The sequence below is a fragment of the Tachysurus fulvidraco genome, chromosome 1, assembly GCF_022655615.1.
Source record: "Tachysurus fulvidraco isolate hzauxx_2018 chromosome 1, HZAU_PFXX_2.0, whole genome shotgun sequence".
Lineage (NCBI taxonomy): Eukaryota > Metazoa > Chordata > Actinopteri > Siluriformes > Bagridae > Tachysurus > Tachysurus fulvidraco.
Genome location: NC_062518.1, coordinates 38,058,374 through 38,076,542, shown reverse-complemented (window position 1 = coordinate 38,076,542; position 18,169 = coordinate 38,058,374). Strand labels below are relative to the sequence as shown.

Below are 18,169 nucleotides of genomic sequence, written 5' to 3'. Positions count from 1 at the left end.
CCTTAGCAACAGAAAAAGAACAGGAAGCAGTGACCATAAAAGGACATTGAAGATTAACACATTTGCAGCGATGGAGTACATTGTATGAATCAATGCGGACAGAATTGGAATGGATGTGGCAATATGAAAGTGTCTGCAAAATGTTCCTTTTTTAATTTAAGCCATAACGTGCCAAATAGTCTCACTTGTTTTTTTTTTGTAGCTTATCCCAGGAACACTGGGCAAGAGGCAGAGATACAACCTAAATGGAATTTTCAGTCTACTGCATGCATTCATACCTCCATACCTACCAGCTACTGCCATGTTTTTGGGTGGTGGGAGGAAACCAAAATATCTGGTGGAAGACTATGTGGAAAGGGGAGAAGATGTGAAACGCCACATAAACCTGATAACCTGATAACCTGAGAGCTCAGAATCTAAAGGGAAGCAGCATGCTACCCACTGTGTGATCATCTCCTGCTACCAATTCTTTAAGTATCAGTGATTACCATTCAAAGAATTGAAGTGTTTTGCTTGAAAACTCACTTGAAATTCTACAACCTGTGAATTCTGTCAACACATTTAAAATATATTACATACACAAATAATGTAAATTTAAGACTCAAATTTAGCTTATAGAACAAGAGAGCAGAAGAAAACATTAGAAAGTGTTGTCAAAGTATTTCTTGTTATTATATATTTATATAATTTGACAACATTAATGAAATATAGTAATAAGTACATTCATTTTGATGGTGTCCATGTCTGAACAGAATCACACATACTCTTCTCTGTGAAAATGCATTCCAGTCTCTGAAAGCATGAATTGTATATATTAGAAAGTTTGATGTGCAAATTTCTTAGAGTGTGGAGTTTTACAAAAGTGCACGCACCGGAAAAAACATTTACAGAGGCCTAAAATTAGCTATGACTTCCATTATAACATAATGTGACACCCCTTACCTCAGAGAGACAGTGAACAACAACCCCATAGGAGCTGAGAATATGGCCTCCTGACACACAGCTAAGACACACAGTGTAATAAAGTCTTATTACAGCTCTGCATTAATGGTTCTCAGTCCTTGGGGAGCTCTTCATGGCATGCTGTAGTGCATTTCCTTGTTTAACACAACTGATTCATCTGACCATTTCAGTTTCAAGACCTGTGTACAGTGCAGAGACATTACTATAGCTTTACTATTTCTACTCTTTTTTTTGTTATGACAAATCATGTTCAGTGGTCAAAAAGCTGTAAAAATATATAGGTTTTGAACTTATGCCTTTTTGCCTCTCCTAATATGCATTATTATCAGTTTACAGTATGTTATTAAAGTAAAACCATAAACAGTACAGTACAGTATATCTATACTGTAGTAGGCACTTTATGTGTATAGCGTAATGTACTTTTCAGTCCTGAGATCTGTTTTGTCTTATGTAGCTCTGTGTCTTTATGTAGCACCAGCATTGTTTCATTTCACTCTATCAGCTATATGTGGTCGAATTGATAATAAAAACTTCTTGACTTGATCTGACTAGTATATACTACAAACTATTTTAGAGCAATTTGACAAAAAATATATGAAGGCAAAGAGAAAGGAAACTTTTTGATTCACATTTGTGTTATAGGTTTGCAACAAACTGTAACAAAACCAGCAATATTGATATTATTTGATACAAATAATAATAATAATAATAATAATAATAATAATAATAATAATTACATTAAATTATTAAAAAAATTGTAACATTAAATGAACACCTTACACCAATATACAATTGTTACAATTAGTTAAGGTAGCCAATTGCAAGTTGTTCTCTTTGACTCTCCTCTCAAGTTTGGCAACATGGAGGCCTCAAAACAACTCAAATGACCTGAAAACAAAGATTGGTCAACATTATGCTTATAGATATAAGCTTTCAGTGTTCACTGTGATGAACATAGTGAGGAAATGGAAGAACACAGGCACCGTTCTTGTTAAGGCCAGAAGTGGCAGGTCACGTAAAATATTGGAAAGGCAATGGCGAAGGATGGTGAGAACGGTCAAAAACAGCCCACAGACCATCTCCAAAGACTTACAACATCAACTTGCTGCAGATTGTGTCACTGCATCATTCAACAATTTAGTGCACTTTGCAAAAGGTTGCTGTATGGGAGAGTGATGCAAAAGAAGCCTTTTCTGCTCAAAGGCCACAAATGGAGTCGCTTGAGGTATGCAAACGCACATTTGGACAAGCCAGCTTCATTTTGGAATAAGGTGCTGTGAGGAAACAAAGATTGAGTTATTTGCTGGTATTTTTGCATGGCGGCAAAAGCACACAGCATTCCAAGAAAAACTCTTGCTACCCAAAATTTGGTGGAGGTTCCATCATGCTGTGGGGCTGTGTGGCCAGTGCCGGTACAGAGAATCTGGTTAAAGTTGAGGGTTGCATTGATTTCACTCAATATCTGCAGATTCTTGAGAATAATGTTGAAGAATCAGTCACAAATTTGAAGTTACATCAGGGCTTTATATTTCAACAAGACCCAAAACAACAATGACCCAAAACACTGCTCAAAATCTACTCTGGCATTTATGCAGAGGAACAAGCACAATTTTCTGGAATGGCCATCCCATTCCCCAAACCTGAATATCATTGAACATCTGTGGGGTGATTTGATGTGGGCTGTCCATGTTTGGCAACCATCAAACCTAACTGAACTGGAGATGTTTTGTAAGGAGGAATGGTCCAAAATACATTCATCCAGAATCTAGTAGTAGGAGCCTCTACTAAATATTTATGTGATTTTTCTGTTGCACATTTTCTGTTCATCCAATAAACCTCATTTCTCTACTGAAATATTACTGTGTCCTTCAATTATTTGATAGATCAAAATGAAATTTCTGATCCAAAACACCCAAATATCTATAAATAAAACTCATGGAAATTGTCAGGGGTTCCTAAACTTTTGCATATGACTATCATCACAAGGTCATTCCATAATATCATGGCATTAACATTATTTTGTTAAGTTGCTCACCCGTACAATTTATGTTTGTCTTGGTCCTTATCTGAGATCACAATATTCATTCATTTTCCCCTACTGAAATTTAATCATCTGTATTTCTATTCAATTTATTTTTTACTCTTAAGACAGTTTTCAGCCTCTTCTAAATATCAAGTAGTCAAGCATCTCTCTGTCTTTCTTCACCATTTTTATTCTTTCTTTCTATTCTTTTTCTATTATTTTTACCTTTACCTTTGTCTAATCCCAGCTTCCCCATGTAATCCTTGCTGATATTTTCTCTTTCCTCCATCTCTCTGTACATCCTTCTGCATTTTTCCTTTCATTTAATCCAATTCTCCAGGCCAGATGTTTCCACCATCTGCTCAGGAATCATCCATTGTTTTGATTAGATGTTCCCCTCCTCTTTTTCTTTCTCAGCTCAGCTCTGGTCTCATAGACTGTGATTTGATTTGTCTCCACACACAATCTTTCTACTCTCTCATTGTTTATCTCATTTATATCATATATTGCTTCATCATTCTCTCTAATCACCTTTTTTGTTTCCTGTTGTGCCACACCCTAGTCCTTCATCATTTCTAAAGCTAGCCCCCATCTCTCTCTCTCTCTCTCTCTCTCTCTCTCTCTCTCTCTCTCTCTCTCTCTCTCTCTCTCTCTCTCTCTCTCTCTCTCTCTCTCTCTTTTATCACCGAGTTAGCCCCAGGAGAATGTTCCAGGCTCCACCGGCCATGCTGTAAAATATGTCTTCCTCTAAATTGCATTTGGATGCTCAAGCCATAAAAATCTTTCTTGCTTCTACTCTCCCCCTCCTCTCTCTATTGCCCAATAGGTTATTCTCCATGGCCTATGTCTGCACAAATGAGTCCTTGACTAGAGCACTTCTGAGAACTCAGGAGCACTGCTAAAATACAATTCTAATAGACACATAAACACGTCAGAGACAAGGTTGATGCATTTCTACCCTTGAAGTAAGCATTTAATAATGGTTTCTTAAACACTGTAACTGTTCATCTTTTTTCTTATTTCACTTTGAAACAGGATGCATGCACTCATATTAAATGGTTGCAAACCTATTGGTTTCTGGTTCAAAAAATAATCCAAGCTGATTCCCCTTCCTGTTAAATTGTTGTTAATATATTTTAAAGTTTCCATTTAAGCTGTCTATTGACAAAAAAGCTGTAACTCTCTGCTATGTTTTAACCAAATAAGATATTTTGATGCCAAAAGGACATGGTGGTTTGAGTTTGTAATGTGCACACAAACCCAAACAGAACTGCATATTTTCTCTGAGACCTACACGATTGTCACAGGTCCACATCCCACACAGTCACTGCACGAAGGGATAACGAATCGCCAGTGGCACGCTATAAGGTATGAAAAATGGTTGACACTCTACATAAGTCATGTGGAGAAGTCCATTCTCCACTGTATTCTCCCCTCCCCTCCTCTTTACCTTGCAAAATATGCCAAAAGCACAAAAGATTTGATGAGTTGGAATTTAGCTCCTCTTGGTCAGCAGAACACAATGTGCTAAAAGGACCCTACCTTCTCAGATACAGTAAATCAACTTGGCTACAATATATAAAAGAGAGACAGAGAGGAACATAGATAGATAGATAGATAGATAGATAGATAGATAGATAGATAGATAGATAGATAGATAGATAGATAGATAGATAGATAGATAGATAGAGAGAGAGAGAGAGAGAGAGAGAGAGAGTGAGTGAGAGAGAGAGAGAGAGAGAGAGAGAGAGAGAGAGAGAGAGAGAGAGAGAGAGAGAGAGAGAGATGGGTGCTAGCTTTAGAAATGATGAAGGACTAGGGTGTGGCACAACAGGAAACAAAAAAGGTGATTAGAGAGAATGATGAAGCAATATATGATATAAATGAGATAAACACTCTCTGTCCCTCTATACAGTATATATATTTTTTTAAATCTTGGCTCATCACTGTTAAAATCTGATGCAGAAATTACAACAGTTTTTCAAACCTTATTGTTATTATATTGATATTTAATGGGTAGTTAGTGTTAAAGTCAGAAAACTTAATTTGTCATTTGACAAGCTTTATCAACCTTTCCAGTATTATGTGTGCTCAGTTTAGAATGTCTGGTCTATGACAGGTTCATGAAGCTTCCTCTTTTGCTCTAGCATTGTATTAATTTCCAGCATAGGCAATGCATGGGTTTTGGAGCTAAACAGTAAACAAAGGGTGTGCATGTGTTTGGAACCTCTGACATAAAATGGCTACATGTTTGCCTTAACATTATCATGTAAATATTAGGTACAAAAAATTAGGAGGCATAGTGTCTTTCTCTGAGCATGACATTTTATATTAAGGTAAATGTACATTACATTCTTCCATTGTGCTCACTGTAAAGAGAGCCCTCTCTCTGATCAGAATTGAACACACACACACACAAACCTAGATAGAAGGCTCCCATACAAACAGTTCATTTTTTTAGCTCATGCAGTCCATCATTCATAAAGGTGGGCCTAATTTAGGCTACCCCCACATTGCTGAAATATGAAATATGACTGGCCACTTTAACTTACAAAAAACAGGCAAAGTACCCAAAACCAAAATCAATAAATGAAGTACAAAAAAGAGAATAGATCTGTTAAAAGATAATGAAATGTGATCAAATTAAAGGCCTTTACAAAATATAAGGTTCATCCACATATATTTACATCTATATTCAGAGTAACTGTATGTATCTTTTTCACATTTTTCCATACACTGATATTCATATTTCGCAGCGAACAGCAATAGAGACATGACATTTGAAACTGCACAATGTGGTGACCAATTATATGAAGTATGAAGAGAATCATCACTGGGTGTCACAGATTGTCTTTGGAATCATTGATTGGCTGGATACAATTGACTCTCCCCCACTGGAAGAAGCCCCACCTTAAATACATAGCCAAAAGGTGACATTGCTCGTAATAAGTCCCCTAAACACAAGAAGTCCCGATTAATTTCCTTTGTATTCTGACAGTTCTTGAGCATTTTTCACATGTCATGACCTAGTCTTCGGCCAGCGCATGCCACTTTGCAATCTGCCGCCGTGGATGATCACATATCTCACGCCAGTGCTCGCCAGCAGTGCCTGGGGTGGATGTGCCCAGGAGGAGGCGGCCGATGACAGGAGTGCGTGCGGTCCTATCAGAATCCAGCAGCAGAAGCTCCACACTGGTATCACGCAGGCCCTCCTCTGAAGGCACGTCGAAGACAAATAGCTCGTTGAAGACAGGGTTTGGGGTGCACTTCTTTACATGAGTCTTCTTCTTGCATACACGTTTCTTGCCCTGGTACAGGTTTACTTTCACATAGGGATCTAGAAAGACACAAAGGGAAATAGAAAAAAGAGGGAGTAAGGCTCAGTTGGATCTTACAATACAGAGCCCTATAACTTGGTTGATGAAGAAAAGATACTGAATGCCGTTAAGATGCACTGATTGCTTTGAGGTCATGACAATATCTTTATGAGTTATTCTGGCCTAAAGCAGAAACAAGAGCACAAAAGATTTACTAAATAAACAAATGCAGTCTGTATTTGAGATACACAAGACTGTCTTCTAGATAATCAATACTGGTGTTAGAATGTTAAGTATTATATTCCTCACTCCCATGAGGTTACTGAAGGTAATAATGGATTTTTTTTTTTTTTACATTAAACAGTGTTCCTTCTGTTATATGCTAGATGACTCTTGTTTATAGGATGTTTACAATATTGAATACTATTAGACCATGCTGTAATAAAACTGTGCTGTCAAAATATATTTAACTTTCTTTCTGGCTAGGTGTTGTCATATACTCACCAGAGGGGCAATTGTGGTCCATCTTAGGCAGATGACGAGCCTTAAGAACCACCACAGTGAGGGTGCTGGTGGTCGACTGATAACATAGGGACAGTAGCAGCTCTCCTCTTCCTGCACTCCTCTACATAGAAAAGAGGTGGATAGAAAAAGTACACATTCATATTCAAGACACAACACTTTTCCAGACATATTGCCTTTCTTCTTTCTGCATTTGCAGACATTTTATGCTATTTGATGCTGTGCATGGATATCACAGTTTCTATCAGTACAACTCATGGCACCTAAATCTACAACTGTTCCAAACACAACCTGACCCAGCATCTTATTAATTTTTCTCTACCCAGTCTACCCAGTACATTAAATGCTGGCTCTATTCAACACATTCAAGTGTGAATCTGGTGATATACTACTATGGCAACCAACAGCAGGGGTTCTTTTTCCTCCCGTGGCAATGACTCAGATGTGTCTCGACCTCTTTGTGTGATTAAAGTCGAGCAGAGTGGCCACCAATTACTGCTGTGAGCTGTTTTTACCAGAAGAGAATAATCACTTCTCATACCACTCCAAATAAACTTCATTATACATGCATGATGGTGAAATCATGACATATCTCTAGCAGTAGCAATTGTTCTACAGTATGTTGTGACAGTGTCACAGGCATTACTGTGTGAGTCAGCCAGCCATGAAAATCAGCAGGATCTAAGTCAATAGCCACCTGGGCGATATGACAGCTCATCAGTCCATAAATCATCCACCAATGAAAAGGAAATCATTTAGCTTTCCCCTTGGAAAGAAACGTTCACAGACCGTTTATATATTGAGAAGAGACGGTACATTCCAGAGCTATCAATAACAAATAGATAACAATCACATTCCCCAAATATGAATGGATTATTTAAAATTCCAAACAGTAATCCTCTGAATATGTTTGGATATTATTATTTCCAAAATGTACTTATTCATGCAAATATTTCATGTTACACCCTTAAAATACAAGTTATGTAGTTTGATCTATTAGAGATATGATTAAATATTTAGAGCTTTTGCTTCAGTGGTTCAGCTTTGCCTCAGCCTAGGGGACATTTAAACCTCTTTATTGATCCCTCCATACACAGCCATAAAGCATTAAGTGTCTTTGGGCTCATGGGTGTGTCTATAGTTGCTCATGTCATGTAGACTTAGTATTGAGCAATTCTAAGGGTGCCTTATTGAATTGCAGAAATTGGAGATCCATTTTGAACCATATCAGGCACCACACACAGACAGACAGACAGACACACACACACACACACACACACACACACACACACACACACACACACACACACACACACACACACACACACACACACAAACACACACACACACACACACACACACACACACACACACACACACACACACACACACACACACACACACACACACACACACACACACACACGTGCTGAAATGAGATTGTTGTATAAATGTATTTGCTTTTCTTTTTTACCATTAGTGATAAGATAATAGACCAATTTTACAAGCTGATACACTTTTTCAAACATTTGAATATTTTAAAATGGGTAAGAACATTGATATTTAGTCATTAAGTGTTTTTTTAAAATAATAATTACCTCTTCTTATTTTTAATTAATAATAATTATTAATAATTATGAATAAGAACTTAACCTAGAACCTTAGAAGACCCTAGGCCTTACCCTTACATTCCGCTTGATGATGTCACGGCTCATCAGGACCCTCCCCTCAGCCAGGTCAACATCAGCCAATGGAACGAGCGTTTCTCCAATGATCTCATCACGAGAAAACCGATCGAAACTTAGCACCATGAAGTGCAAAGCCAGCTGAGGGACACGAGCATATGGAATGCCGTAAAAACTGAAGGTCTCATCAAAAGCTGGATCTAGAGTCTTCCTGAGCACCCGGGTCTTCACCTTGTGCTTCTTCTCAGGGAGCAAAGTGAGCTTAATGTAAGGGTCAGAGGTCAGGGACTGCTCATCAGTGGCAGACAAGCCATGCGCCTCCTTAATATGAACAATAAAGGCCTTCTTCTCAAAGTTGTACTCAAGTGAGAAGGAGAGTGTGCCTACACCACTATCCTTGTCCTGGGCCTTTTCCAGAGCTGGTGTGGGCGTCTGGCTGGAAACATTGCTCTCTGAAGTTTCCTCCTCCTGGTATCCCCCCTGTCTGAAGCCAGGGTGTGGGGATGGGATGTCCAAGTCTGGGGAGCTTCGCACTTTGGGTTGGGCAACAGGTGCTACAAATGTGAAATTACCATTCAGGTCTCGTTTTTCCAGGTCGAGGTGAAGTGCTGGACGCGTGCTGCTGGGACTTGGGCTTGACTTTCCTTGCACTGGGTCTGGCATCTTCTCTCCAGCAAATTTTTTCTTGCCATTTAAGCTCTCTGGATAGATGTCTACACCCTTGAGCATGTGGACAAATTTGTATGGAGGAGTCTTGGTGTTGCTCTTGTTGGTCTTGCGCTGGCAGCAAATCCAGGCAAAGGCAGAAACACTGAAGACAAGACCAAAAACACTGACTACAGCCACACTCACTGGGACCTCTGCTGTGGAAGACAAGACAACACACATAATAATGTCAGCTAGTTTATCTTTAGAAACTCTAGCTTAAATAATATAGGACCGAAGCATATTTAATGAACTTCCAATATTTTAACTTTAGTTGGCACTTTTATTTAGTCAATATGGTTTACTATATGCCAGAGTGCATCCAAAACAAGATGATATGATTCAGGCATGACTATTTTTAATAATTTTTAATAATCTAATAAGTACAACAGGTCACTATTATAATTGCATGCAAGACATTAAACTTACTATAACCTGATTAAGGTGGGTCAGAATGTAATAATATTAACTTGTCTTTAATGTCAACAAATTAAGTCAGACTTGCTAACTTGAAAATGTATATGTATGATCTTCTGTTTTTAGCTTTCGTCACATATGAGCACATCGAGTACAAACTATTGTGTTGCATCAAAGTCAGCAGATAAATACAGACATCGTGACTGACGTAGTTGAGGATGACTCAGAAAAACCCACAACACTTGCTGCACACCTAGGCAAAGCTCTCAAGAGATTTATCCTGGTTGTATATAATAGACTGTATATGAAATATTTCGACTCTGGTGATAATTTTGTAGTATGGGGATCATCAGAATTAATTACATATAGAGGTGAGTTCATAATAATAATGGTGTGGAAATTTCCTACTGCATGGTGGGTGTTTCTCCCAGTGGAAACACACACACACACACATACACACACACACACACACACACACACACACACACACACACACACACACACACGCACGCACGCACGCACGCACGCACGCACGCACGCACGCACGCACGCACACACGCACACATATAAGCCCAAATTCACCACACTGTACACCGCAATAAGGTAAGCCACAACAACTACGTCATTATATACTTATAGCCACCTCGCGCGTCACAGAAAAGCAGCGTTTTCATCGACACATAAGAATCACGCACATTAAACAGCGCCCCGCACCATGTAATTAACTTACAGTTACATAAAATTAAGTAATGGGGGATTATCTTTAATTTCTAAGCATATATTTACCCAGAATCTATAATCAACATATGTATATATTGTCAATTATATATATATATATAAGTTGTCTTTGAGTCTGCCTTCAAGCTACTCACCGACATGTCCGTCTTCCGCGTTTACAGGAGCCATTGTGTGCGCTGTTCGAGGTGCTGAAACGGCCGGTTAAACGTTTAACACGGCGAGATCGGGAACGACTTCTTTGGTTTCTTATTATTCAAAAAGCAATTCTGAGATTGTTCTCTTCCACTACAGGTTTTGTAGCAGACGCTCTGTGGAGCTGCTTTCCGAGCTGAGACTGAGGAACAATGCAAACACCCCGATCTCTCTCTCTCTCTCTCTCTCTCTCTCTCTCTCTCTCTCTCTCTCTCTCTCTCTCTCTCTCTCCCCCCCCCTCAGTGTTTGTGTGCGTGTCTGTGTGTGTGTCTCAGCTGAATTGGGCTCTGACGCAGTTATGACGAACACTGGTCCTGAAATCACCGCCCTGTGCACAACAAGGCCAGTCAATCATTAAGATTTGACAAGGATTTACAGTCGCGTACGTGTGTGAGTGTGTATTTTAAATGTCTGAGTTATTAAGGTTTACCATTATACAGAGATAAATAACTGAAGGATCGAACAATTTCCTCCAATTAACATTACTGGAAAAAAAAGTGCATGAAATGATGCTAATGTGCATATGAATCAGCCCACTCTTGTTACTTCTAAGTTAAAAAAAAGTATATTAAGGAAGAAAACAATATACTTTTTTTTAACTTAGAAGTAACAATTTGTCAATACCGTAGTTCCAGTCTGCTGTAAAATTTGAACACAAACATACAGCAGGGATCTAAGATCTGAGACACTGAAAATCTTGCATTTTTCTTTAATTAAAACTGGAAACAAACAGAAATGTTACATTCGAAAACTGAACCTAATCTGAATGTAATCTGCACTTGCTTAACAAAAAATGGTGGATGATGATTTTTCCTTTTTTTAAAAGACACTTCAACTAAAATGTAAAAAAATATATACATTGATTTATCTGTTAACATGCTTTTGTGTTATTCTATTTCATGAGTCAATAATCTGAATAAAACAGTGTTGGCTACTTACATGCCATGAGCTCACTGAGTCCTGATGTGTTTATTTGGCCAAAGCTGGAAATTGTTTCATTATGTATGTCAGTGGTGCTGGCTGTGATCCAGCTTTAACTATGTTTGGGTTAGGTAATCAAGTAGCTGTCTCAAGTAGAAAATCCATGCACAATGCATACACAAACACACTTATCTTCAGATTGCTCCACATAGACCCTTCTGAATACCACTATGATTATCAGATTCTCTGTTCGTGGGTTCTAAGCATTATTCAAAAAAGTAGGTGTCAAGCTGAGATAATAAAACACAGCCACTATCTGTTCAGTGAGGTGACAGTAAGCTACAGTACTAGGTCTGCCTGAACTCAGCAGTTCATTGTTCTATTGTACTACAACTAAAAGTGCATACACTGGGCCCATGTGTGGTTCAACATGGTAATGGCACCTACTTTTCTTGCACAAGATCAATCAAGAGATATTCTGTCTGCTTCTTTTCCTGTCACTTATGCAACATAGGGTTAAAGGCCTTGCTCAGGGTGGTGGTACTTAGTGGACCTTGGATTTGAACTCACAACCTGCCGGTTGGTAGACCAACACCTTAACCACTAGGCTGCCACTTCCCTGTTATTCAGTTTATATATGTTATATTTCATGTAGTTAGTCTATTTTTTTTGTATAATAAAAGTATACTGTACCAAGCACACTGGAACCTTGCATTTGGATTTGGTCTCTCTTTTCCACAGGTGGACGAGTCACAGGTGGAGATCCGGAACTGATCTGAGTCATCGGCTGCATTTACCCTCCAAGATATATTATTTTGTTTTTTACTGATATGCTTTAACAATATTACAGTATACATTGTTTTTGGAAGGGCAATTTTACTAAAATTTAACTACTTGCCACAGGAACTGTTGAGGTGTTTATTTAATTTATTTAAAGAACTTTGTTTCCAAAAATGATCAAGAATTTGATTTGTTGATTAGAAGTGTGAAATGCATTGGATTATTAATGCAGATGAAAGAATTATGCGTATATATGTGTTTTGCATGTTCTTTCAGAGTGTGTGAGGATTTTCTCCAGGTCCCTGGGATAGGCTCTGGATACACTTGGACTCTGTGAATGATAAAGCAATGGATAATAATTTTTTAAACCTCAAAAGCACTGAGTCTTTACAAGTGAAGAATTAATATTAGGCCTGCATCATGTATCATACTCTATAGAAACATATCTTGCTTACCCTTCTGCTTAACTTTCTCTAATAGAAGGTCACTGATGGGCTTTAGGCACCAGTGACAAAATCATTAACTTATTGTAATAGTGTACAAGTACGGTATTCACTGCTTCATATCTACAGTATAAGTACTGAATTTTCAGGGCTGTCAGTCATCAAACCATCTGTATACATTACACACACTACTGTTGCTATATATTGTACAAGAAGCATAATATTGCACAATATTGTTATTTGCACTCCCACACTTTTTGTACATAACTGATTGTTCATATTCTATATTCATATTTAATACTCATTCTGTCTATATTGTATCTCATTGTCTGCATTGTCTTGTATAGTTTGTATAGTATAGTATTATTTATGTCTGTACTCTTGAGAGTCACAAAAAGCTGGAACCAAATTCTTTGTGAGTGCCGACACACTTGGCCAATAAACCTGGTTCTGATTCTGATTCTGATTGCTATGTATATTCTAATACATTAAGTTGTTGGCCTATAATCTTTTAGAGCAATAACCACGATATGAGGGTTTAGAATCTTCAGCATCAATAAACTTATTAGTCAAACATATGCTATTTTAAGTTTTTTAGTTTTAAGTTTTAAGTTTTTTTTAAGTTTTAAGTTTTAAGTTCAAAATCCTATTTGACTCCATGCCCTCATACATGATGGATGAATTAGGTCAAGTTAATTTTAACAGATAGTTCCACTGCAAGGATTTAGTGGCATAACTTCTGACTTTGGCTAATAATAATAATAATAATAATAATAATAATAATAATAATAATAATAATAATAATAATAATAATAATTGTTGATAAGTTTAACTCACTCACTCACTCACTCACTCACTCACTCACTCACTCACTCACTCACTCACTCACTCACTCACTCATTTTCTACCGCTTATCCGAACTTTGGCACTCCGTCCAGGGCGTATGTGCTAGTTAAACTGGATTCATTTTATTACTATATCAGGCGGCAGTGAAATCTTTTACACCGAACTCATACTCTGGATTTGCCTGTCGGATTTCGCCCTCTAGTGGCCACCGTGTTCCATTTACATTTTATTTATTTCCTTTTTCTTAATATGCCAAAGCAAGGGCGTAGGTTTGACTTTGACTTTGATGGGAACATAAATATAATTGGTCTACAGAGCCGGGTTGTCACAAAAGTACACAAGTTTATTGCCGTTTACCTGACTTGAAAAATATTTAAAATAGTATTTTTTGGTGTTATTTATTAAGGTTACACAGGTCAAAACAACAACAAAAAAAAAAACAAATATGCAAGTTTATAATACTTGTTTTTAATGAACCAGCAGATCATTTCCAGATCTGAAAATAACACATCACAGAATACAAATAATTAATTATTGTTTTTAGTTGAATTAAACATGCACGCACACGCACGCGCACGCGCACACACACACACACACACACACACACACACACACACACACACACACACACACACACACACACACACACACACACACACACACACACACACACACACAGTAAGCTGGACATTTAGATTGTCCCTGTTCAGTTCTGAATACTGATCAACAATCTTACTTACTTCTCCAGTCAGTAGAGTTTCCTCTAACTTCTGCACAACATCAAGATCTGGCAGACTGAACCAGTCCCTAAGCTGAACATCAACACTATCAAGAATTTTATAGAACTCTGTTCTTTAAATGAACCACCGGTGACAGTGTGCTGACTCTCCAAGTTATTATCGGTAACCTTTGAGAGCTTCATACAAGCTGCAATGTAGTTTCAGCCTAAAATACACCTTACAAAAAAAATACAAAACTAATCATAAAGAGACATGGATTAGAGAGTCGGAACACAAGCATGGCAAAGCCAATACTCTTAGAGAAGTGAGTTATCGAGGCAGGACTGATTGCAGAGACCGAGATCTATTAACGGTTTTTGTCCCCCAAATTGAGCAATTTTATTTACTACGGGAATTCACCACATTTTCATTGTTGGAGTGTACATTCCCCCCAGTGCTAAAGAGGCTCTATGTGAACTCTGTGGGCCTATTACGATCTGCAGAATGTTCGCCCTGGTGGACTGTTTTTTATCGCCGAAGATTTGAATCTGTGCTCCCTAAATTCCATGAGTATGTGGACTTTGCAACAGGAGGGGAAAACATGCTTGATCTTGTTTACACAAACATTCCCAGCACGTATCGTGTGGAGCTCTGTCTATCCACGGCTGACGTGAGGAGAACTCTATGCAGAGTTAAACCATGGAAGGCTGCTTGACCAGACAACATTCCTGGCAGGGTGGTCAGGGAATGTGCAGAACAGCTAGTGGATGTCTTTATTGACAACTTCAAAATTTCCCTGACAGACAACCATCCCCATGCCAAAGAAGTCTACAGTGTACCTGCCTCAATGACTAAGGTCCCATCGCACTCACACCCATTGTAATGAAGTGCTTTAAGAACTTTAAGAATACTTTAAAAAGTGTAACAACAAAACCCAGTTACCACCCTCACTGGACACCATACAGTTGGCGTATCGTCCAAACCACTCCACGTACAATGCCATTGCCACAACCCTTTAATTAGCCCTCACCCACCTGGACAATAATGACACTTACATACGAATGCTGTTCATAGTCTTTAGTTCAGCATTCAAGACAATCATCCCTCAGCACCTGATTGAGAAGATGAACCTGCCGGGGCTAAACACCTCCTTCTGTAACTAGATCCTGGACTTCCTGACTGAGAGACCTCAGTCAGTCTGGATCGGGAACAGCATCTCCAGCACCATGACACTGAACACCACACAAGAGATGGTTGTTGACTTCAGGAGAGCACTGAGTGACTGCTCTCTGCTGAACATTACCAAATCTCTTAGTGTTCATCTAGCAGAGACCTTCACCTGGTCACTCAACACCAGCTCAATCACCAAGAAAGCCCAGCAGTGTCTCTAGTTCTTACAAAGGCTTAGAAAAGCACATCTCCTCCCCATCCTGACTATGTTATACAGAGGGACCATTGAGAGCATTCTGAGCAGCTGCATCACTGTCTGGTTTGGGAACTGCACCATCTTGGATCGGACAGCAATGCAGTGGATAGTGAGGACAGCTAAGAAGATCATTGTAGTTTCTCATCCCACTAGGATGGACATTTACACTAAACTCTGCATTCGCAAAGCTAACAACATTGTGGATGACCCCACACATCCCTCAAACACACTCTTCACCCTCCTGCCATCTGGAAAAAAATGTACCAAAGCATTCAGGCCCTCACGACCAGACTGTGTAACAGTTTTTTCCACAAGCCATCAGACTACTCAATAACTGAACTGAACTGTACCAAGCACAACACACACACACACACACACACACACACACACACACACACACACACACACACACACACACACACACACACACACACACACACACACTCAACTGTATGGATTGCACTGACCTATGTAGCACCATGGTCCTGGAGAAACGTTGTCTCATATCACTGTGTACAGTGATAGCTATATATGGTTGAAATGACAATAAAAGAAAATTGTGAAAACAAACTTACTGATGAACTTTCTATCTATTATGCCTATATAAACATGTCTGTTTTTCACAAAAAGTCTGTCATGTCTGTTTTTTAAAGTGTTTTACACATATACACTATTATATATACATTGTTTTAAACTAGACATACCTTTGACAGTTTTTAAAAGGTGTTTTATCATGCAATCCAAAAAGTAAACAAACCAGTGCATAAATTTAGACTAAGTATATATATATACTTCGCATATATGCTTCGCATCAATAGACAATTAGATTATTGTAGCCTTATGCCCATCGAGCTTCATGCTGATTGGTTCCCTTGTTATTGGCACTGTGTTTCACTAATCACACACACACACACACACACTCATATATATATATATATATATATATATATATATATATATATATATATATATATATATATATATATATATAGGTTTGGATTATCTAGATTTTTTCCTCCCCACCATCCCTCCACAGCCGCAACTGTTTCCAAGGAGCAAAGGTCAAAAACTTCAAGGAAGTTTTCATTATATGTATTACACTCTTTTTAAACAGTGCTTTATTGTGTAAAAAATTCTTGTCCCACTAAATACCTAAGAGACATTTGTGACACACCTTTGTGTGTGAATCTCATCTGGTTTAATTATTTACAATTCTTACAACAAAGTCTGTCTTCCAGATCATCCACCAATCACAGAGTCTCTTCTCTCTGTGTGCTGTAATTCAGAGCAGCAGTAGAGTCCACTATTGAGAATACACTTTAGTCAAGTTAGTAATTAGTGAAATTAAACCAAAGTTCAACCATTGGGGATTGAGATTTGATTCTCATGCAGAGAGGTTTTTTTCTGTTGTAGTCGATAATAGATGCACACACCTGCCTTAAATGTATGGCCACACTCAGCATGGGTGGCAAACTACATAAGAACCTCTCCAGGCCAAGGACTGGATGGGGCTTGATGGCTGTGTGGAGGCTCAAGGGCATTGGGGTCAGTTAAACAGGAGGCTGGCAAGGAGCTGCTATCTCTTTGCTGTCTTCACAGGTTATCACACGGTTAACCAATTTGATGGCTAGGGGAACAGCATCCTTGGAGTAGGCTAATGCATGCTGGGAGAACATGAGGGAGCATTGAAGGAGAAATAATTTGCATCTCCCCAGTTCACCCATATAGAGTTCAGGGTTGTGTGCTTCATGTGATGGGGGAAGCCCCAGAGGCTGCTGTGGCAGGCTGACAGTCAGGAGGTATCTGGGCTGATTGAGGGAAGACATTGAGGAGTTGCTGATGGGGGAGCTCAATTTGGGCCACAATGGTGAGTTTGCTCAAAAAAAGTGAGTTCCCAGAATTGTTTTACATGCTGAGAGAGTTGCATGCATGCTAGAAAAAAAATGTTCAAAATCAGAATGCAAACAAGTAAGCCTGACAAGTTACCATACTGGAAGTTGTTAGGATCTACCGATGTGTGGCTGAAGGCCTGGTTGTTCATATAGGCTGTTGACTAGCAAGCTAATTGAGTCCAGGTGTGATTAATGACTCAATCAAGAAGCGTGAAGTGAAGTGAAGTGATACACCATGATAGATGCAAAAAAATATATACATGCAGACATACACAATGCCACACAGAAGAGAACACATGAACATAAATGAGGGTAAAATGGGAAAACACCAAATTAAATGGAAAGAACCTTTCAGCCCAGTCCATCTAAAATCAACCAGACAAATCTAACAGACATAAAAGACTCTTATTTATATTTTGCTCTGTCCTCAGACTCAGCTGGTAAAAACACAGAGAGATTTGCATCAGATGATTCAGGACAGATTAAAGAAGATTCAAGAAATCAAACACAGTACAGCAACGCAAAGCATGTGAAAAATAGTTTATGTATTGTTTGCTTTCAGTTGTTGAAATTAACAAAC

At 38.6% G+C, this 18,169-nt stretch overlaps 1 protein-coding gene and 1 long non-coding RNA gene across 6 annotated transcripts; one reads left to right on the top strand and one right to left on the bottom strand.

Moving 5' to 3' along the window:
- Window positions 1-5,289: 5,289 nt before the first annotated feature.
- syt4 (synaptotagmin IV) lies at window positions 5,290-12,314 on the bottom strand. Of its 5 annotated transcripts, none has more exons than XM_027178385.2 (4): window positions 12,177-12,314; window positions 8,508-9,373; window positions 6,808-6,928; window positions 5,290-6,323 (listed from the first exon to the last, which is right to left on the bottom strand). In XM_027178385.2, the coding sequence occupies exons 1-4, from the start codon at window positions 12,274-12,276 to the stop codon at window positions 6,013-6,015; spliced, it is 1,398 nt and encodes a 465-aa protein (XP_027034186.1). In that variant the 5' UTR covers window positions 12,277-12,314; the 3' UTR covers window positions 5,290-6,012. The 5 variants fall into 5 exon arrangements, with proteins under 5 accessions (XP_027034186.1, XP_027034188.1, XP_027034187.1 ...); XM_027178387.2 differs by having other exon boundaries at window positions 8,514-9,373; XM_027178386.2 differs by having other exon boundaries at window positions 8,508-9,370; window positions 12,177-12,276.
- On the top strand, window positions 10,816-12,354 carry LOC125145222. Its single transcript, XR_007143560.1, has 3 exons — window positions 10,816-10,952; window positions 11,998-12,062; window positions 12,225-12,354. It is a non-coding gene; the product is annotated as an uncharacterized LOC125145222 (long non-coding RNA).
- Window positions 12,355-18,169: the final 5,815 nt, after the last annotated feature.